At 47.5% G+C, this 23319-nt stretch overlaps 1 protein-coding gene across 6 annotated transcripts in view; it reads right to left on the minus strand.

The window, feature by feature from the left end:
- CUX2 (cut like homeobox 2) overlaps nucleotides 1-23319 on the minus strand; it is a 325354-nt gene that overhangs the window by 77063 nt on the left and 224972 nt on the right. For 5 of the 6 annotated variants that reach the window (XM_059139080.1, XM_059139078.1, XM_059139083.1 and 2 more), the window contains 2 exons: nucleotides 21828-21938; nucleotides 18197-18244 (listed from right to left, as the gene is read on the minus strand). In XM_059139080.1, the coding sequence (XP_058995063.1) occupies nucleotides 18197-18232 (36 nt within the window). In that variant the 5' untranslated portion in view covers nucleotides 18233-18244; nucleotides 21828-21938. The remainder of the gene's footprint in view (nucleotides 1-18196; nucleotides 18245-21827; nucleotides 21939-23319) is intronic. The other variant, XM_059139079.1, reaches the window with a different exon arrangement.

The following is a 23319-nucleotide window of genomic DNA, read 5'->3' on the forward strand; positions in this document are numbered from 1 at the left end:
ACCCTTCTCATTACAAAAAGCAACAGGCAAGGCAAACAGATGGCTGAGAGATGGCTTTTTTCCTCTCCTAAATAACAAGGTGAAAAAAAAGGGAAAGGAGATGAACAAATTTCTACCATCTAGATCAGAGAGAAATGGCCATTTTCGCTGATAAACTTCAATTAGATGCTGTCCCCGCGCCCAGGCATGTGATCTCCTGGGGGCGGGACTGGGAAGGGTCTGGCTTGCTATTGCCTATCGATGTATCATTAATTTCTTTTTGTTTCCCGCTATGGCGTACACCCGACTCAAGGTGAGAGAACGCAACTGGGCTGCGACTTCTCAGATTGATAGATTGTGTTTCTGTGCTGGGTCCGTTTCATGCTTGGTGACTTTGCAGCAAAGCAATTATCACTGTGGAATGCATAATGGCCTAATTAATAACTAATGTCAGGTTGGCCTCTGAGCCATGATTATACCTTGGCAAGCCAACTTTTTTTTTTGTTTAAACATTCCAGGAGAAAAATATTATTATAATTGACTGGTTAAATTGTCAAAGTGTCCCTACCCCGTGGACACAGGGTGTAGTAGGAAGCACGTAAAGCCTGGAATAAAGAGAGGTGTTCTGCTGCCAACTGGCTGTGAGACCTTGTTCAGCATCTCAGCATCTCTGCGCCTGAGTGTCTGTACCTGTAAACAGAGCCACCTTTCTGGAACTGAGAGGGATACCTGTGTATATATATATTTTATAATATATATGTGGGCTATGTACCTCTTATTTATTGCTATATCCCCATGGCATGGCACATAGTAGATGCTTACTAAATAATGGTTAAAGTAAAGGACTCTGGAGCCAGACTGCCTGAGTGCAAATCTTTCTTCTGCTCCCTCTGAGCTGTGTGACCTTGGGCAAGTTACCTAACCTCTCTGTACTTCATTTCTCTCATTTGTAAAATTATGATAATAACATCTACCATAAGGTGGTCATAAGGAATAATGAATTGGTATCTGTAAAGTGCTTAGAATGCTGCCTGGGACAGGAAAACCACCATGGTCATGTTTGCCAATCTCTCTATATGTCAACATTCATGGAATAAATATTCATGTAGCACCCACTATGTGTCAGGCTCAGTGTGGGACCTGGGAACATAATAGTCTACAATTAGTGCTCCCTCTTTCCTTTGGTTAAGTGGGAGGGACAAGCATTATTTGAATAATTAGAAATATATATATTTATAAACCATGCTAAATATTGTGAAGAATGCTGTGTGTGTGTAAGGAACAGGGAAGTGTGATTAAATTGGGGAGATCATAGAGCCCCTTCCGAGAAAGTGACATCTGGACAGCAACCTGGAAGACGCGTAGGTATTAGGTCACTGGTTCTCAGCAACTGTGCTGTCTGCAGGCATTTTGGCTGTCCAGCTGCAGAGGGAGGTCCTTCTGGCATCTAGTGGGTCCAGGCCAGGGATGCTAGTCCGCATCCCATAATGCACTGAATGGCCCTCACAACACAGAATTACCTGGTCCAAAATGCCCAATGTGCCAAGGTCAAAAATCCCTGCAGGAAGTGGACAAAATTGGTGGAGTGAGAGCATCAAGTAGAGGGAAGAGCAGGTGCAAAGTCTCTGGGGGTGGGGAGGGCAAGTGTTCAAGAACGTGCATAAAGGATGCAAAGAGGGAAGGGGAACGGGGTGAGAGATAAGGCGGAGGCTGGGGGACCGAGCGCCTCATTGGTCAGAGGTCTGGATTTCATTCCGGGCTCCAGTGGAAGTTACTGGAGGGTTACAAGCAGGGAGGCATACCATGTGTTGTCTGCCTTCTTAAGAGCTCACGTGGGCTGCTGGCAGAGAGCACTGGATAAATTAATTTGGAAAACAATGGGGCTGGATTCTGTGATAGCAAATTTTCAGAAGAGGCAGAGATGTCAAAACATCATCCCTGCCCATTAAAAGAACCTCTTCCAGAGGCGATGGCAGAAAGGCCCAGGGGGCACAGGTGAAGATAGGGACCTGGAGGACTAGGACAGCACAGTCAAGGTCACATTTGGGTGGAGCCTTGAAGGACAAGCAAGGATTTGCTGGGAGCTTATGGAGGAAAAGCATTCTGGGGAAGGGAACAGAATGTGCAAAGGCTCAGAAACCCTGCACAACAGTTCTCTGTCCAGGATAACTCAGAGTCAAGCTATCTGCAGATGGGGATGAATACAGTGACCTTCCTTTGTTTTGGATGCTGGAAGAGTTTTTGCTGCTTTTAGAAGGCAATGTGTTTTTTGGCAATTATTTGGTATTTATCTTTGTAATTATTATAGAAAAGAAAATTAAAGCAGAGAGATTTAAAAAAATCTTTTTATGACTCAAAGATCCTCCACAAGTGACAGATCAGAATTTGAACCCAGGTCCCACACACAAAAAATAAAATGTTCTGGGCTTTTCTCTTGAACCAATGTGAATCAGGCTGTAGCCACTAGTCCTTTGGGTTCTTTGAGACTCTCTCTCCCGTCTCAGGGCATGAGGTTAAGAGCTGGGCCTGGCACTCCTTGGGGCCCAGAGTAGGGCCCATAGTAGACTTATTTACCTCCCAGGCAGAGCTGACCTCCAAAACAGAAGCTCCTGGGCTCTTCACCAAGTCTCCTAGTTGTTTGACCTTCATGCCTCAGTTTGCTCATCTCTATGACAGGCACAGTAACAACCCCTATCCCAGAGGGTTGCAGCGATTCTGTTAAAGGCCAATACTTTTAGAGGTTCTGGAATAATGCCTGGCATATACACAGCACTCAGGAGGGTTTGGCTGCTACTTTGGTTGCTGATGTTGTTATTAGTATAGTATCCTCACAGCCTGCAGAGTGTCTGAGGAGCCCACTGGTTCAGCACCTGCCCTTTCTTAACCTAGTTTTGGTCTGACTCAATAGGAAAAATGATGGTGAGAACAAGGACCATTTCATGAGCACCTACTATGTGCTAGGCATAATCTTACAGATTCCTTCAATAACAACCCTATTAGGGAGGGATAATATTATCCTTGTTTTCCAGATGAAGAAGCTAAGGCTCAGAGAGGGCAGATGACTTGCTCAAGGTCACACAGCTGGTGAAAGGCAGAGCCAGGTTGAGTCCAGGAGTCCCTGGCTGGGTGTTCAAACCAACTGGGATTGTTTTCCCAAAACCAGCTCTGCCTCTGGCTCTTCTGCTATGCTGTCATGTCCTGTTGTCCTCTGGGGCCTGAGATCTCCATCTGCCACGTTAAGTCTGGGCCCCACCTCCAAGCTCTTTCATACCAGCCTTGTCTTTGCCACTCTTCTGCCCCTGCCTCAGGACAGGACACCACTATTGCTGTAGGTCTCAACTGCTCCAGATTTTGCTTCTTGAGTCAACCCCCTCCATGCCACACACCTCCAGAGGGATCTTTCTAGAAAAGGCTTCTGGTGCTGCTGTCCTCATACACCAAAAGGAACTCTGCAACCCCTCCTCTGCCCAGGAGGTGAAGTGTGGACTAAGCCCAGCACTCAGGGCCCTCTGTCATACTTGAATGTCCTCTCTAGCCTTGTCTTCTTCCCTGATGCCCATGGATCATAGCTCCAGAGAGGTTCAGTGGCACCGTCGCTAAATGACCATCTCATTTCATCCTCATGGCAAACCTCTACGGTGGGCACCAATTTACCGATGAGGAAACTAGAGTTTGGAACGAGAGTAAGTGACTTGCTTGAGATCACCTCTCTAGTGATCCAGCTGGGGCTCGAACCCATGTCTGCTGACGCCAAGGCCTGTGCTCTTCATCGCCACACCTCATTCTCCTCTCCGTGCTCCATCCTATCTGTCTTCCTCACCTGAGCGCAACTTCCCCTCCTCCAGGAAGTCTTCCCTATTGCCTGCCTACAAAGCCATCACTTTCTCCATGGCACACATAGGACGTTTTCCTCCTACGTCCTTTCCTAGTGCACTGTGAATCTGGGCTCCTCAGGAGTGGCTTGGCCTTCTTGTTGGACAGAACTCATTTCTTGCCTTTGCCAGTCCAGTGCAGAGCAGGACACATAGTAGGGGCTTTATAACACCTGCCAAATTATTGAACTCATTCCTTGCTCTTGCTTTTCTGCCCCCCACCCCCAGATTTGGAAGACCCTTGAATTCCATTTCCTAATCATCTGTCCCAAATGCACTGATCCTGCTGTGGACAAAACTCTGTGTTCTGGGCCCCATCCTGTTCCCCAGCAGCTAAGGAGGGGGGTACTTTCTCAAGCAGGGAGTCTGTAGGGTAGCAGACAGGGTTATGCGCTCATATAACCCTGAGTTTTTCTCCCCTTCTTGGGCATACCTTGTTAGACTATTGTTTCAGCCTCCCTTGAAATTGGACATGGCCTTGTAATTGAGATTTGGGCAAAGGAATGTGGGCAAAAATGATGTGGCCACTTCCAGGTCTGGGCCTTGAGAACCGCCCAAGAGATCCACCATGTTTTCCTTTTCCCCCCTGTATCAACCAAATGAAGGGGACTCTGGAACACAGTGGAGGACAGAGCTGGAAGATAGGACATGCCTGGGTCCCTGAATGACTACGGTGAGTCACCTTCCCCCTATCAACCAGCACTAGACTAGATCGTGATGTGAGAAATAAACTCCAGTCGTGTTTGATGTTTCCATAGGAATGAGCCTACTAGGACTCATGCTGACACACATGGGTTCAAACCCCAGCTCTTCTCGATGGCTAGATGATCTTGAAGTCTCAATCTCTCTGAGACTGTTTCTTCCTTATAAAGAAAAGCAATAATCTCTACTTTAGAATTTCCTAGACTATTCCACAACATCCCAGATATCAGACAACCAGCATGGAATGTGGTACCCAGAAGAAATGGAAATACCCTCCTGCCCCTTGGCCCCACCTCTGTGTCTCAGGGCAGGGTCTCAGCTTGGTTCTAGGACATAGGATTTGGCTAATCTTAATCTTTGTTGGTCCCCACTAGTATTTGGTTTTATTTATTTTAATTGTTATTATTTTGTGCTTGTGCTGGGAATAATTTTATTATAGGGCAGGAGTTTATAAACCTCAGGGAGAAAATAAATATGAGATCTTTGTCTGCGACAGTGTGGGCTCTAGGGCCAGGAGGGAAGAGAGTGGAGAGACTTTAGGAAATGGCCTTTGAGGGTGGAGAGGCAATGAGTACCACCATGCCAAGGTGAGCCTGATTTAAGGTGATGCTGTGCTTGGCAGGGTGGATCTGGGGGTGGACAGATGCCAGGGCACAGGTGAGGGCCTGGGGACTCAGGATACCTCTCCTGCCTTTTAGCCCTGAAGGTTTCACTTCCCTCCCACCTCAGGGCATTTGCATATATTGTTCTTTTTACCCAGAATGCCATTCTTCCCTTCCTGGGGTTTTAGCCACACTCTAATGTTCCTACTCTTGCTTTAATTCACAGGGCATTTCCTCCTGGAAGCCCTCCCTGACAACTCAGGAGGCTCTCATAGCCCCATGGAGCTCCCCATCACAGCCCCTGCTGCAGATGTTAATTATATTATATTTACTTGCTTTGTGAGTGTCTGAATTATGACTGTCATCTCCCAGAAGGTCACCTCTGGGAGGGAATGGACTTTGTCTTATTTGAGCCTGTGCCTAGAACAGTGCCTGGCATACAGAAGCGTTCTGCAAATATTTGCTGAGTAAACAAATGAATGAATAAGTCGATTCAATCTCTTCTACTTCCTATACACCTAAAAGCAGGGGTCAGCAAACTTCTCCAGTAAAGGGTCAGATAATAAATATCTTTGGTTTTGCAGGCCACAAAGGTTTTGTTGCAGCTCCTGAACTCTGCTCTTGTGATATGAAAGCAGCTATAGATGACACATAAATGAATGAGCAGGGATGTGTCCCTATAAAACTTTATTTATACAAGCAGTCTTTGGCCCAAGGGTCATCGTTTGCTGACCTCCGTCCTAAAGCCTGCCCTGTTCTTACTTAGTACAGGGATTACTTAGGGTCCTGTGCTGGGGGCTGCCCTATAGCAGCATGCAAAAGCCGAATGTTAAATTTTCAGGAATTTTGCAAGCTGGTTGTTAAACACAGCCATTATTAAAAATTAAATCAAATGAACCTATAATTATAATAAATAATTTATATTAAAAATAACGATACTACAAATGGATGAATCTTGAGGACATTATGCTGAATGAAATTAGCCAGCCACATAAAGACAACAACTGTGTGATTCCACTTATACGAATTACTTAGAGTTGTCAAAGTGAGATCCAGAAACGAGTGTTGGTTGCCAGCCATGGGGAATGGGGAATTTTTGTTTAATGGGTACAAAGTTTTAGTTTGGGAAGATGAACAGAGTTCTGGAAATGGATGTGACTACAGTTGCACAACAGTGTGAATGTATTTAACGTCACTGAACTGTACTTTTAAAAGCAGTAATATGGTCAATTATAAGTTATGTGCATTTTGCCACAAAAATTTGGGAAAAAAAGGAAATACATATTCAGTACTCATTACTTCGTAATTATTTGACTGTATTTCACTTGTCTCTGTGCTTTGAGGCTACTCACATCTATTACGTCTGCATGGTGAGTGGTGCAGCTCTTCCCAACTCCGTGCTGAGAGGATTTACACCACGGAAAGTGGCAGATGACACAAGTCACTCACCCCGTGCCATTGTTCAGCATTGACAAGCATGCCCTGGTTATTTTCCCTGACAGCCTTCTCCAATAGATGGTGAGCCTCTAAGGCAGAGCTCCTCAAACATTAGAATCACAAGCAGAAGCTTTAAAAACTCTGATTTTCCTAGCAGCAATGTCACAATAGCCAAACTGTGGAAAGAGCCCTGTTATCCTTCAACAAACGAAGGGATAAAGAAGATGTGGTCCATATATACAATGGAACATTACTCAGCCATCAGAAAGGACGAATACCCACCATTTGCATCAACATGGATTGAATTGGAAGAGATTACGCTGAGTGAAATAAGTCAAGCAGGGAAAGAGAACTAACATATGGGTTCACTTAATTGTGGAGCATAAGGAATAGCAGGGAGGACATTAAGAGAAGGAAGGGGAAATGAAGGGATGGGAATCACAGGGGGAGATGAACCATGACAGACTGTGGACTCCGAGAAACCGACTGAGGGTCTTAGAGGGGAGGGGTGGAGGATGGGCTGGCCCGGTGATGGGTATTAAGGAGGGCACGTATTGCACGGAGCATTGTGTGTTATATGTAAACAGTGAATCACGGACCCTATATCAACACTGATGATGTACTGTATGGTGACTAACATAACATGATAAAAAAAAATCCTGATGCCCAAGACTCATACCAGACCAAGAATGCCAGCTACTCTGGGATGACTCCCAGATCTCGTTTTTTTTTTTTTTTTTTTTTTAAAGCTGTCAGGAGATTCCTTTGGGCAGCCAGGGTTGAAAGCCAGTGGGCTGGTCTAAGGCTGAGCATCTCAAACTCCAGCGTGCCTATGAATCACTCCAGAGGACTTGATTCAAGGGTAGATTCTGAGTCAGGAGATCTGGGGAAGGTGGGAGGCTGAGACTGCCTTTTCACTGAACTCCCAGGGGATGTGGATGCTGCTGGCCCACGGACCACACTTTGAGTGGCAAAGCCTTAGAAGGAAAGATGCTGCTGGTCAGTCAGAGGGAAAGGTTTCCTTTCTGCCTGGTGACCACATGGCAATCTGTCTGTCTCTCTCCCACCACCCCTCTAGTAAACACAGTGAATGGAGTTACAAGAACCATTTTACAGAGCAGAAGACTGAGGCTGGTGAAGTGATATGCCCAAGACCACAGAGCCAATGAGCACTGGTGGGACTTGGACTTGGTTTTTTTGGAGACCCCAAGTCCAGTGCCCTTGCCTTCATCAACTGCCTGATTGAGGCCACTCTGCGTATGGGGATTAGATGGACTCGAAGCTGCATCCAGGCCTCTCCTTTCCTTGGCTGTGTGACCCTAAGTGGGTTTCTTAACCTCTCTGGGTCTCATTCCTGATGCTCAGGGCACAGGGAGGGGCAGACTGTGATACTGGATGCTTGAGGGCTTCTTGCAGGGCTCGCCTCATGGAGGACACCCACATCCAGGAAGGTTCCTTCTCCAGTACCTAAATCTGGGGATGACACTTTAGGGGCTCCACCTTGGCAACAACCCTAGGGGGTCATGCCTCTCTGCTAGATCAAAGGGAAGGCAGGATTGGGGCCATTCTGGGTGCAATTGTATTTGCCTTGGCAGCTCATCTGTCATTAGTTAATACACTGCTGGAGGATTTCAGATTCAGAATATTGTCATAGCCATGGTCAGCGCTTAGCCTCTGACACGGCTCTCAGTTTTCTTTGCACCAGTCATTGCTTTAAGCCTTTTATCTATAACCTCCTCTGAGCCTCATGCTTACCTTATAAGGTATGTATGAGTCCCATTTACAGATGAAGAAATCAAGGCACATGGAGAGAAAAATAACCTGCTCCAGGTTATTTGCCATGCAAGTAGCATGGCAGGGATTTGAACCCAGGCGTCCGGCTCCAGAGCTGCTCCTAACTGCTGCACATACTGCCTTTCAAATAATTTATGTGCAAGATGTAAATGCGCCATGTCCCCCAAAGTACTCTGAGTGCCCCAGGGCCAGAGGTCCTGTCTCTCTTGTTCCCTGCCCCACAGTAGGGGCCCTCAATAGGGTCTGCACACAGTGGAGGCTCAAGAAATAGTTTTGGAACGAGGGAATGAGTGGTCTGGTTTAATCTCTCCCATCCCACATCCTGGCCACGTGAAACTCAATCATAGCCATGACTGGCAGTGGTACTGAGGGGCGTGTGTCCATCTGTCTCTCCCACTAGGCTCTGAGTGCCATGAAGATAGGAATAGGATCTGGGGTGCTCATTGCCATATCCCTAGAGCCTGGCACTCACTCTGGTAAACAGTAGGGGCCAAATAAATGTCTGCTGGAGAGTGAAGTTCTCAATGGAACTGAAAAGGGAAGCAAGGGTGTGCATATGTGTTCCGGGGTGCTGGATGGAGAGCAGCGATATCAAATAATCATGATTCTACGGTCCCGCCTCTGGGAGGTTCACACCACATCGAGTTCTTTATCTGCATGGGTCCCTGGGAGGATCCCTATTTTATATTTATTACTACCCCTATTTTGTAGCCAGGGAAACTGAGGTTCACTGAAAACCCTGCCAAAGGACAGAGATTTGAACCTAGGTCTATGCATCTCTCAGCTTATATCCAAGGGCGCCCAATGATTAAGTAATTGGTGTTCACCCTCTCACTGTCAGTACTTGACACAGTTCCTGGCACACAGCAAGTGCTCAACTATCTCTTGAACATGAGTGAATACTAATGCTCACCACCTCATGTTGGGACACGTAGTAGGTGCCTGGCACATAGTAGGTGCTCAACAAACATCTACTGGATGGACGCATGAATGACCGTGAGAATGGCCACACGTCCCATGATAGCATTGTGGGCCTTCTGTTGCGGCAGCTTCTGCTTTGCTCCCTGCCATTCCCCAACCCCGGGCAGATCTGAGTGCTAAGAGACACTGGCTGACAGTGCCACAAGATGGATGCGTGCCCGGCGGCCTCATCTCCCCACCGACTGGCCCCGCATGGCCTTCCATAATGCAGTCCATTAAAAGGCTTGTAAATTTTCATACACGAAAGCCTACCATGGCGTCAGCATAGACTAATTGTTGTTAAATGTGTGGGAATGTTACCGCCACGCCGCTGGAGCGATCACTCTTCCCAGCCCAGCCCAGACGCCGACCCATTCCTCTGCAGGCGGAAAGCTTACAACGTTTGCACAAGGCCAAAAAGCAATTCGTGTCAAAAAGATCAATAATATAAAAATAAAGCATGAGAATTCTAGTTAAAGGGAATGTCATATAAATATGTGGTTCACGTCCATGATTCCAAGATTAAAAAAAATCAATCAATATCGTTCTTTAGATGATGTTATTTCTAATGAGAAATACCCGGAACAACTGCAAATAACTGCTTAACTGGGGGGAAAAAAGCATTAATAATTTACTTTATAAGGCATATGATACCGAGTGAAAGAGGATCGCTGCTGGTTCTTAATTTGGTTGTAATGCAGCGTGACAGGTTCAATGACGCTTTGGCGGGTTCTTAATATTAAATTCAGAAAGATGTTTAGTTCATTCTGAGTTTTACCCCAAGCTGGGCAGGGTAAAGCCAAAGGGGCAAGACTCGTTATGGGAGCCAAGCAGGACTGCACCATCAAGGTTATTAAGTCATCAAAGAGGAGATGGTAGGGAATGTGTGTGCATGTGTGCGAGCTAGGGGGCAGTGAGAGGGATAAAGCCCTCACGGCATCTTGTACGTGACACCCTGTTTACTGAGCAATTACTATATGCTACACTCTGGGCTGGGTGTGCAGACCTGGGTTTGAATCCCAGCTTCCGTTATGGGTCAGGCTTCCCTAGTGGATTCTAGCTGAAAAAGCTCAGCGAGGTCACATCTGAAAGGCATGCATCTGGCTGAGCAATGAGGTCCTCCCCGGTCCTAACCACCTGCAAGTGTCCAATTTTAGCCCTCAATCTAGAATTTATATCTTCAGTGCTTCCTGCAGCCCCAGACCTCTGTTCAGCCCTTCAAGCTGAGGTTTGCCTCTCCCATCCTCTGCCCTGCTGGTGAAGAGCTGAGTGAGCTCAGGCCAGCAACCCATGTCTCACCTGGAAGAGAGGCCGATACCAGCAGCGCCTCTCTCACCTGCTGCCAACAGGTAGGGACGCATGAGACACTTTGCTAAGGGCTCAGTAAATCTGCTGGCTGCTGAGCCTCAGTGACCTCATGTGAGGAATGGGTGAGACCAGAAGCCTACTCATGAGGCTTGTGGGAAGAATAAACGTGATGACACAAGTCTCAGCTCACCCAGGTGGAACGCCGACTTATGTTCAAGAAGCGCGCACTACGTGCTGGGCTTTATTCCCGGGGCTTTTCAAGTATCGGCTCAACCCTCACATCAGTCTCATTATGACTGATGTGAGGGTTATTTCCATGAAAAGCAAGAAAACTGAGGTCCAGAGAGACCGAGTGACTTGCCCAGGGACACACAGCCAGGAAGCAGACAGCTAGGAAGTAAGTTATTGCCAACCTGGCTCCAGAGTCCACGCATGCCCCCAGTGCTTGTCTTTCTCAGTGGGTTCCGGTTAGCGAGGCCATTTCTTCCTGATCTTGCTGGTTGGTCTGGACTACATGCATCTAATGTTAGTTGTGGCCCTAATAAACCTCACTTACAAACGATGGTCATGCCAGTGCTCGGAGCCTCTTGACAAAGGGTAGTTTGGGGAGCAAGGGAATTAGGACAGCAAAGATAGCTGGAAGAGCAAACAATGTAAAAAGGCCAAAAAAGGGGGGGGGCCCTGTAATTAAATTTCAGCTCAAAGGGAAGGGCAGGAGTCTGGCAGGTACATGCAGAACAAGAGGAGAGCATAGGGACCAAGTTACAACATGGCTTGTAGGGCCGGCTGGCGGACTGTGGCCCCGGGCAGGCAGAGACATGTCTGTCTTAGGTGAGCTGAGCCGTGAGGAACCCCTCCATGTCCTCTCAGGCAGCTCGGCTGCAGGAACACGGATTGACCTCTTTGGAATCTTGTCCTGGGTTAGGACCTCCTTCCCTGCCCCTGAGTGCCTGGGAGGGAAAAAAGATACTCAGTGTTTGGGGCCGGAACAGGTGGTGTTCCTTCAAGCCAACAATGATTTCAGGCTTTGGGCACTGGATGGAGGTGGTGAAGAGGGGGTCAGGTAGAGGGTACAAGGGGCACAGCCACCTCCTCTCAGTCATCTCTGAAAGGCCAAGCACACCCTACCTCATGCCATCTGATTAGCAGTTGGGAAGGATCCTATTGAAACCTGAGTCTGACCTGGTCTGCTCTAAAGTCTCCTATGGCTCCCACCCAATTCTAAGTCAGAGCCAAAGCCCTGGAAGCAGCCCCAAGGTCTGAATGATCCGGCACCTGGAAATATCCTGCTGGGTAAGTGTAAGGGCTGTGCTGTGAAAGGTGGTGGGGGGGGGGGGGGAGCTGGTTAGGGAGGGCTTCCTTACTCCCGGAGGAGGATCTGACACTTGAAAGGAGTGAATCAGGCAAAGAGAACAGCAAATACAAACACTCTGAGGTAGGAACGAGTCAGGCTGTCTGCTTGCTGAGGGGAGAGGCAGGCAGGGGCCGGTCAGTGGTGGGACCCAATGACCTGGGTTTCTGCCCTAAGGACTTTCATCATCCTACACCACCCTCCTGGGCCTGAATCCATGCTCCCTTGCTTCCCTCCTGGCCGCAGGTGCAGACCGAGGCACTGGATGGGTGCTGGCTACCTCCTCTGTGAGCCCTTGGTTTCCTCAAACGTAAAAGGGGATAATCACAGAACCTCTCCCTGACAGACATATTATGGAAAACAAATGACATAACCATTAGAAAGTGTGCAGCATATAGTCGATGTGCAAGGAAAGTCACGTGGAAAGACTTCTCTAACAAATGCAAGGTTCTCCTTTAGTGCCAAGGCTGGCTGCTTACTAAATGATAACAGTGGACAATGAGGCTTTAGAGTCACCCAGATCAGGAGGGGACACCATGGGCATCGTGGCCCAGGTCTGATCAACCACAAGATCCTGGCAAGCCAATGTGGGCAAAAGAAGGCATTTCTAGCTGTGTGCCCACCTCAAAATGAGAGGGACTCAGGGGAGACAGTGTTGGCACCTTTGGCCTTGGTGAGGCCTGCAGGGAAGATTCTGGAAAGCTTCAAACTACAGCAGGTCATAACATCTTATATCTCTGACCATTGTGGCACCCCTGATCCCATGTGAATCGGGGGACAAGTGTCCCCATCCCACTTCAGAGATGACATAGTAGAGGATACCTGACCGGACTACAGGTAAACATATTTACTTGCTCCTTGATTGACTAAATTGTCCACTCACCCAACAAACATCAACAGAGGCAGAGCCGTCAAGCTGGAGGTCACAGTGCTCTATTTTGCCACCTACATGAGCTGCAGGGGAGGCAGGGAGACTCCATCTTTTGCTTTCTTGCAAATCTCTATTTCAACACCACCTCTCTGCTCCTCCATACACAAACCTTCCACTGGGTCTGCTCTAGATTCCTTTGGCCATTGGGGTTTGTCTCAGAGTTGTACCTCAATCCCATCAGAAGAAATACAAAGGAGAAGAGACAGAATCTTCCAAACTGTTGACCCTCCCCACCTCAGTGTCTGCAGGGCAACATGAGGCACTTTGCTCTGGGAGCAACCGGCCCTCTCCCTCTGGAATTGGAGGGGCGGGGGGGCGGGGAGGCTGTGCTCTCCAGAGATGGACGCCAAAGAACTTGGTGCTGGGGGAAATGTTTTGAGAAGGCTGAAATCTGCTAAAAGGCTGAGGGAGGGGAGGAGAAGGTGGAAGAGAGAGGGGAGAGGAGAGAAGCAGAAGACAGCTGAGCATCAGGGGAAAGAGGGGAAAGAATTTGGCGCTCTCAAATCCTGGCTATTCTGGTGATCTACTGCTGTGTAACCAGCCGCCCCAAAATGGAGTGGCCCAGAGCAATTACTTCTTATTATCTCTCATGCTTTTATGGGTTGATGGGGCTCAGCTGGGCAGTTCTCTTGTCATCTCTCAGGCAGTCACAGCCAGGTGGCTGCTACAGCTGCATTGCCTGATGGCTCCACTGAGCTGGATGGCCAACATGGCTCCTTGACTGGTGCTGGGGCCTTGGTGCTCCCAGCTTTTCTCCTGCATATGGAATCTCATCCCCCAGGGCCTACATACAGGTGGGGCTGGAAGACGCAAGAGACAGCACTACCAGTCTGCTGAAGGCCTCCACCTGCTACTGGCAGAGGGTCACCTCCATCAGGCCCAGATTCAAAGAATGGAAACCAAGCTCCATCTCTTGTGGGGGAATGTCGGACAGAATGCAGTTATGCAGGGCCTGGGAGGTAGTGTGTGAGGTTCAGCAAAGAAGCAGAAGCTCTGGGAGGAAATCAAGAGGCCTCCCATGAGCTCTTGACATGACTGGGCATTATTTCGATCACAGGGACTCAATGAACCCCTAGTGACATTCCTTAAGGGCAGCGATGGTGTCTCACCATCTCTGGACCTTCCACAGCTTTCGCTTACAGCCTGGCACATAGTAAATGTTCCAGGAGTATCTGTTAAGTGGACCTGTGAGGCGCCCAGTAGAAAGGCGGCCCTTCTGGAACTGACACAAATACTTGCCCACTTGCCCTCCCCCACATCAAGAAGCATCTAGTTGACTGCCAGGTCATGACCTTCACTGTGTCCAGCACCTAGAACACCACCTGATATGCAATAGGGATAACGTGAAGGTTTGTTGAGTGAATAAGTGATTGCAGGGATTCAACAGATGATGAGTATGTCTCTTATAAGTGGTACCTCGGTCTCATCTCTAAGCTCTGAGAGGGTGGTCATGCTGCACAAACTCCTTGGGTCCTGAGAGGACAGAGAGAGCATATCTTGGCTCCGTGCCACCAAACACACCCCCCCATGATGAGAACCAATGACTCGCCAGCCACCTGACAGAGGATCTCACTGAACTCACGCAATCCTAGGAGCTGTCATGAGGAATCAGTGGCTCAGAGACGTGAAGGCACCTGCCAACGTCACGTGTTTGTCAGTGTTTGATTGGGACTTAGACCCTAGGGGGTCAGAGGAGGCAGCAGCCCCCGTGGGTCCCAAATGGCAGTGTTTCCATCAGGCCCTGGTTAATGTGTCTGCTCTGACTCCGCCAAAGGGTTTTCTATCTCACAGGCCACATCCCCTTCCTGGTGGAAGAAGAAGGAAGCAGAGAGAAAAAAAAAAAAAAAACCCTTGCAGTGGTCCTGCTGCCTTCCTGGCTGGGCCAGCACACACACTCCTTAGAAAAGTTTCACCTCTGGTTTAGCATAACAAAACTTTTAATTTAGATGTTTTCATCTCGCTCTCCAAGTAAAAATAAGTTTAAAATAATGACTGTAATAAATGAAGGTAATTAATTGTAGTTTGTTCCTTTACTGTCTAGTCAGCTTAATTTTACCTTTTCAACTAATAATGAGAAAATAATTTTTGTGCTCGGAGGGTTAATGATATGTAACTGCGAGAGCTGCTAATTGCATGTTGCAATCCATCCATCAACAACCCCATCTGTGCGACTTGATTATGTTTGCTAAATTATTGCTTTGAATTATCTTTCATAAAGCAACTTTTGTAATTAGCGGGGCTTTCGTCTTGCTCTTTTCTCTGCGCGCAAGGATATTCAAACTTTGGCCATTTCAAGCTGTCTCCATTAAGCCACCTTCTCTGGCTGTCTTTGTTTCCCTGAACAGGGGGAATCAAGACTGTCCTTTAAGCAATCAAGGCGGAGAGAAAAACCTTCCTTGATTCACAGCAGGGCAAATTCACTTCCTCTCCGCACCCCTCCCACCAGTGTGAGTGCGCGGCACACACACGCACATGCACACACATACACACGAGAAAGAAAAAAAAGGCCACACACATACGGAATGAAGAGATAAAGAGGATGCCCAGATTCTTTATACGCCACGGCCGGTGAAGTGAAATTAAGGAATGAACTTGAACATGTTATATTTCAACAAGAGGCTTACACTGGGGAAGAAGGAATGACGGGTACGATATTCAGCCCTGGCGTTTTATGGGCTACTTTATGTGACTTGAGACGGTGTTTGCCTCAGGGAATATTCCTGGGAGGTGATTAATGCCCACTTGGGAATCCTCAGCTCTGAGCCTGGAGCCTGGTGGATCGCGAGAGGGAAGTGGCATAAAGGATGAACCCTCATTAAAAAAATTAAAATGAAAATCAAATTTGGATTATAAACGGCTTGTGCGTGAGCAGTTTGTTCTGGACGAAGAAGATGCTTTTTATTAACACCTTTCTTTGGCGCCGTTTCTCCCCTGAGGCACGGGGAGGGACCTGGCGGCTGCGACGGATTAGTCAATAGATCATCAGGAAAGCAGGGGTTTCAGGAATAAAACTCCAGACAAATGTAGTCTTTTTGGTACATTAAAGGGACGATGGAAAGCCCTCTTAAGAAAATTAACGAAGTTATTTGGAGATCCTCAGCTATTAAAACAGTGAATTCAACATGCTACATAGATTTGGAAATGAGAATTCAGCTTCGTCTTCCCTTTCGGACCCACTAAAACTTGCTCTCTCTCAGTGAGTTACTGAATACCAGCTGTGTGCCAGACACGGTGTCAACTGCCTCTACCCTTAGTTGTTTGAATCCTTACTGCTAACTTCATTGGTGAGAGGAGAAAAGCTGAAGCTCAGAGAGGTTAAGGAACCTCTCCCCAGCCACACAGCTAGGGAAGCAGCAGGACTGAGATTCAGGCTGGGCCTGTCTCAGTCTGATTTGCACGTGCTTTCTGCCACGTGGCACTGGGGTAATCTCTGGATCATTATCCAAACATTAACACTGAACTCTTTCTCCTATTGAAAAGGTGATGTAAGTCACGGCTGTTTCCTTCAGGGATAGCAAGCCCCCCCTTTTGGAGAAAAGCCTTGAACACAAACTCAGAAAGAGGTAGAATCCAGTCCAAGACGAGCAGAGGCACTGGAGGTGATGGATAACAGGAATAATAAAATAACCAGGACCACTAAAATAAAGCAATGTTCTAAGCACTTTGTTCTTCCTCAGTCATGACCCTATGAAGGAGATAGAATGATTACCCAGTTTTACAGATAAGAAGACAAAGTAACAGAGAGGCTAAGGAACTTGTCCAAGGTCAAACAGTGAGGAACCGGCAGAGGCAGGGTTCATCCCAGGTTGGCTCCGAAGTCTGCTCTTTACTGCCTGGCAGCTCTCTGTGTGCCAGGCATTACATTATTTCTCAGTCCTTATACAACACAAAAAAGATCAGGAGTGTCTTTACTCCCATGAACAGATAGGGAAACTGAGGCTTTAAGTGGCTAAGAGAAGCTCTGTCCATACCAGCCGAAGCAAGGGCACAGCTGAGAAAGTGACGCTCAGTGCCTATCTCTGGGCTGCCCTGAGGATCAGCTGCCTGAGAGGACTTGTGTACTGAGAGCCCCTCATGGGACCAGGGCCTGGCAGATGGGAACCTCTTTTTTAAAAACACAAAGCCATGACAACAAATTCCCAACAATATTGGTCTTTCTGGTATGTTCCCCCAGCTCCCGCCCCAGCCCGCTGCCGTCCTCTTTCAGATCAGGCACCTCACAACCAAATGAATCAATACTGGATGGCCCTATAAATAAATAAGCACATCAGTCAACTGAGTAATAAAATGAAGGGATGAAAAATATGGAAATCAGCGACATTTGTGTAAATCTAGTTATTGTTTACTTTAATATTGCCTTATGCGCTTACGCGGTTCCAAAGAGACAGATTTAAAGTAATGTGGTGCTTGGCGGACGACAGACTTAAACTGCATCTCCACCGGAGAGCTCGGAGAAGGGCCAATCCTTCCCAGGTCCTGCCTGAATCCAGGGAGACTGAGAAGAGCCCCCCTGAAGATGGAACATTTGACAAATGGCTTCCCCTTGCACTACCCTGCCTCAGTGTAACTCCATTCTCTTCCCCGCCTGCCTCCCTTGCCAGCAGGACAAGCGGACATTTTCAGAATCCTGGTCGCAAAGTCAAGCCAAGAGGAGGGGGGGAGGTTCAGCCCCATGACAGAGGTCTAGGAAGGCCAGAGAAATAACCGGCTGAAGACAGCCCAGCTACTGCCGAAGGAAATAGGGACCGATGCGTTGTCAGGAGAGAACGTCAGTAGGGTTGGTTTTATACTCAGATGGTGGGTCAGTAGAGAGGATTTCAGGGTGGGCTGGCGACTACTTGGACTTCTCTGCAAGACCACTTTAGAGAGAATCAAAGCCAAGCAGAATGCCAGGGGACAGCAAAAGTCACCGATTTCAAACCTCTTGATTTTAAAAATGGGAAACCAAGCCTGGAAGGTGAGGTGGTTTGTTCAAGGTCATAGAAACTGTATATAGCAGAGCTGCTGTAAGGCTGGACAAAGTCTAGGGAGAGGGAGATTTCTTGGGACCAGCACAGAATCCCATCCAATAGAACAGAGAACCTGTTCTCATCATGTCACCACTGGCTGATCTGGAAAGAATGGGGTGGAGTCTGCAGTGGGGATGGGCAGGTTTCTCCTAAGCTTCCAGAGGCTGCTGGCTTCCTCTGGCAACTCCAGGGGGGACAGGAAAGGGAAGCAGGGAATGTTTCTGTGGCATGCCATGGGCCTTGGGTCTTACCTCAGCTTGGAAGCTTTTTAATACAGGAGCCACCATCTCTCTGATTTCCTGAAAAAGAGATCAGCGAAGAGTTCACCACAGTGCCAGGTGGGATATCCCCGTGGCCCCTGCTTGCAATGCACTGTTGTCCCCCAGGCCAGCATTGCCCAAAGGTATCCCGTGGGACGTGTGCTCCATGGGATTTCCTCAGGGGTTCTCATATATACACCTACACACAGACACACGCACGTGTACACACACACATAGGGTGCCAAGCCAAATCAGCCTAGGAAATAAAGTCCAACATCAAGTTTCTTCCCTGCAGGACTTTTTGGAGCCTTTAGTATAATGCACATTGGGAACTTCCGGAAGAGGGGGGAAGGAAGGAGTGCTTCCCGAACAGATCTGACCAGAGAACGTTTTTTTACGCAAAGCGCTCATGGGACTAGTGGTGCATTCTACGACTGACACTTGCTGAAGAGGTGGGCTCGACTCTCCACACCCAGCAGCATGTCACCAAAGTCCCTTCATAAAAACTTTCTGTCCTTCAAACATTTGCTCAGGGCTGTCTCCTTCAGGTGGCCATCTCTGTCTGCTTCCCCACCCAACTGCCCTTCTCTGGAAAAGACTCCATTTTATATTTTAGCAACATCACTTCTGTACTTGTCTCTCTTTCTTCTCCAGAACGGGCGGTTTCTGGCACCCCCCTGGTGCCCAGCTCAGAGGAGGGGCTCTGTAAATGTCTGATGAACTCTGTGGTAGTGAGCTGTCTTCAGAAGGGAGTCTCCTGTTTCTGGACCCTAACTTCCTGCCTTTCACAAGTGACCATGAGGTTCTCAGCCCCAAGGGCTCCCTTGGTTGGCTCCTGTGAGTTCTCCCCAGCATGCAAGAGGGAAGCCTTTTAGAACCTAGTGTCACCAAGATTCCAACCCTAAATGCTTCAGTTTCCTGAGACCCACGAGTGACTCCATGACTGCTGTCAGTCACGTCCCACAAGAGACCCCTGCGGAAGGAGTTGAGGGGGGCTCCAGAGCGTGGGGAGAGGGGACAGTAGAGAGAAGCAGGGAAGGAAGACGTAGGCACAAGAATACATATGTTCAGGTAAAGAATAAATCTCTTAATTACAAGATAAGGTTGTGTTTCTGTCCCTGAAAATGATCCCGCCTCTGGGTCCTGGGTACGCCTCCTCACTGATTAGTGTCCCCCAGGGCTCCTTGGAGCTGGTGATATACTGATGGTATGTTTGGGATCTTCAGGGGGGACATAGGGAGAGTGTGCGAATCTAGTGGAGCCATGGAAAAGGAAATGCATGAAAACCCAGGTCCCAGGTTGTGAACTCAAGTGCCCACAGAGGCCGGGGTGCAGGGAATGGACATGCGGGAGGCAGGCTGGGAGGCAAGGATCGGGAGAGCCCCAAGCACCGTGTAATGGAGGTAGCAGCTGCTCAGCTCTAGCTGGTGACCGCCATGTGGGCATGGAGCCCCTGTGTGACCAGATCCACCAAAGAGTCTCAAAAGATACTAGAAATCTGGGGTTTTGGGTGAAATCTACTGAGATGCCAAATGTTGGTAACTTATTGTAAAACCCAACTGACTTTACAGACCAAATAAAACGTATCAGCAGGTTAAACCTCTGGTCCACGTTCAGGCAATGTTGCAGTTGGAAGGGGCCTCAGAAATCATCTCTCTTGTCCCCTGATTTTCTGAAAGGGGAGACCAAGGTCCTGAGATAGGCTGGCTTTGGATGCAGGTCAACAGGCAACCCAAATAAGCTATCTGCATAACGCCACACTCAAGGGAATTCAAATCTGAGGGCCTGGGGTGGGAGTGGGGGTGGGTTGGCAGGACTTTGGGCCAATGCTGACCATTTCTAGAAGCCCCCTGTCCTGTATGCTTCACCCCTGGGAGGGAAGCTGAGCATAGGCACCAGCAGGAGGTGAGTTGGGCACCAGCCAGATGATGTTCTTAAATAAAGCCTTGGCATGACTCTCCCAATCAGGAGAGACTAGTTCCAAAAAAGAGAATTTTCAGAGGCGCGACTATAATAGGAATGGAAACTTATTCCTCCTAATTACATAATTGCATAATTATGCAGTATTAAAATTATGTAAGCTTAACTCAGAGGCTTAAAACCTGGCCTGGATTTCCCTTATCACCTGGGGGCTCCCGTGTGGCCTGGGAGAGGAGGATGAGATGGAGAATCTGTGCTGACCAGAGTGAGGGCACGTAGGTCTGCGAAGATCTAGGGCTGCTTCATCTGTGCATCCCACAGAATGGAGAGTCAGAGGCCAAGCTTCTGGCATCCTCTTTCTGGGCAGAAAATCAGCTTAAATACCAAATTGTTCTCTGTTCCAAGAAGGAAGCAAAGGGTGCTCACCATCAACTATGCCTTCTTAGCTCGAGGAGTCAAGCCCAGGACTTGAATTGGCCTTTTTGAAGGCGTGACATGGGAGACACTTGGACCTGAGACTCTTACTCCTTCTCTCACCTCGCAAACCTAAGATTCCTTCCATACTTGCTCCATGGGCAAGTTCTAGCTATAGTCCACTTCCCTCTCTTGCCTTGAAGAACTGAAGGTCCTTATGACTTGTGAGGAGAATTTCACAGCTAGAAGACTTGACCATTCTGTGCTCATGTAGCCCAATACCTTGCTTGGCCTGCCTCTTCTCCATCTTTCCATGGCCTCCTCCTCTATCAGGAAGAGGGCAGCAGGTCCCCTGGGTGATTCTAACAGGCAGAGTGGAATCAACATCTGATACTTTCAGAATGCCAAATGCTGCCCCACCCTCCTCCAAGATCCGGGCCTCCCAAGTAGGTTAGGACAGAGAGGTCAACTATTAACCTCTGCTGACCACAGAGAAGTAAAGTTGGTTTTGGGGGCAGTCAGGGTCTCTGTTACCCAGTGGCTCTGATGTGTCACATCTTTGATAACATTACATGGAATCAGAAGGCTTTATTATTCCTCTTTGTGTTTATTTCATCCTTTTTTTTTTTAAAGATCTGAGCAGCAACAGGGGGCCTGACAGAGAAAGTAAAGGAATTAACACATTCGCTCCTGTAAAGAACAAAAACATGCCCATTCTAGTCTCTTCCATTGGGAGGCCCTTATGCTATGGGGGTAAGGGGACAGGACTGCTCTGTCTGGACCACCCTTAGGGCAGCTGGGAAAGTCAGAGCTGGTGGCTGGAGCTGCAAAGCAAGAAGGGAAGGGGAAGAAGGAGGCCTCTTTATGGCGGCGGGAGGTGTTTTAGAGGAGACTGAGGGAAGGCCCAGAGAGGGTGGAGGAGCCCAGAGCTGTCCTTCCCCGACACCAATGGAAAAGGAAAATAAGATCACGAACCCTAGACAAACTGTCTTTGCTGTCAAGGCCAAGCATTTGACTAGAGATGAATATCGGGGGGTAGTGGATGTTTTAGGGAGCCTGCAGAAACAAAGACTTCAAAGGAGAAGCATCCTGCCCTCACTTTAGATAGCACCACTGAGCGCCACTATACCAAGAAACACCCAAAGGTTGGGGGCTGTAATGTCTCTTTGTGGCTAATTAGCTTCTTTTCTTGTTAGTCACTTATGTCTACAGTTTCCAAAATACAGTTTGAACAGAGAAAAATCTGCATTCCTACTGAGTTAATTCTATAACAGCAAATATACTGTACCTCAGGTACATTTTTCTTAAATTCCCGGCGGAGTTCAATTAAATGTTTATGAGAATGTTCACTCTCCTCCTGCCGTGCAGACAGCTCGGAAGCGACGGAATTAAGCTCCTTCTGAAACAATACAAAAAAAAAAAAAAAAAAAAAAAAAGGGAGAGAGAGAGAGAGAAAAGAGAAAGATTTTTTTCCCCTCCTTTTCCTTTTTCATCATCGTACAAAACAGCATTCTGAACAAGTTTTCTTAACTTACAAAGCTGAGAGAAAAGACAGGATATTGACTCCTGGCACAAATGAATAATTTACAAAACGGGATGCAACTGAAAAAAATCCAGGACAGCTTTTTTTGCTCATCGGAAGATCAATAATCTCCCATAAAGTTGGGTGGAGGTTTTTTTTTTTTTTTTTTTTTTTCCACTCTCTCCCCCACCCCTCTGCCCCACCTCTTAAATTTCCAAAGGAGTGATGGCATAAGCTTGTCAGTAACTGTAGAAAACATCTCCAAACCGTGTCAAAATAGTAAAGTGCGGCATATTGTATGGGCATATTATAGTGTAAGAAAGTGCTGTCGACAGCTTTCATATATCAGAGGTGGGAACTGTTCCAACTATGACTTACTTACACTTAAGGGTTCATAAATACGCCTTTTAAGATATAGATGGCTTTTTAATTTCAGTAGATTTTGGAAAAATGAAGGTGCCAATAAGAAGCAAGCTGACCTTTTGTGTATCCTGCAGTAAATCATTTAAGGTTCACTTCAAGTATAAGAAATATTTCACTGAAGACTCCTGGATTCAGAAGAAAGGGATTGGAAGGTGCCTTGCCTGCTTATGTGCAATGAAGGCGCCAGACCAGGTTTTTACAGGACGTACCGTCGAGGGGAAAAAAAAAAGAGTGAGGGATGGAAGGGGGGCCACTCCAGCTCACACACATCACAGACAGCGTCTGCTGGTTGTACATGTATATTTGATCACCCCTCTCTTGGCTTTCTTCGCTTTAATGGTGGCAGTCTCACAAGGGGAGTACAATTCACCATGAGTTGTCATGGGTTTCATTTGCATAATTCAAGAAATGCTCTGTTTATGTGGTCTGCTGCTTTCTTGCACCATCCCGAGATGGGCTTTTTTTCTGGACCATAACTCGAGGAGCATTTCTGTATATATCACCCGATTATATTTGCAGCAATCAAGCCCCATAATTTCCTAAATCCGGTGATGCAATAAATTTCTGCAATCAGATTTATTAAAAACACACACGCAGATGCAAGAGTGTATTTCTAGGGTGAACTCTTTAATCTAACATATGTATGATGAGGCCCGGCACCGTGTTGAAAGACCCCATTTGTCATCGCTAATACGCATTCATCTTGCACACACAATGAAACACTTTTACCATTAGATAATGAAATAAAAGTACTATTAACCCGCTGCAAATCCTTTTCCCTGTAAGAGACGAAATGCATGGTAATTGTCTTATATCATGTCTGAGTCGGTAAATC

The sequence above is a fragment of the Mustela lutreola genome, chromosome 11, assembly GCF_030435805.1.
Source record: "Mustela lutreola isolate mMusLut2 chromosome 11, mMusLut2.pri, whole genome shotgun sequence".
NCBI classification, from domain to species: Eukaryota; Metazoa; Chordata; class Mammalia; order Carnivora; family Mustelidae; genus Mustela; species Mustela lutreola.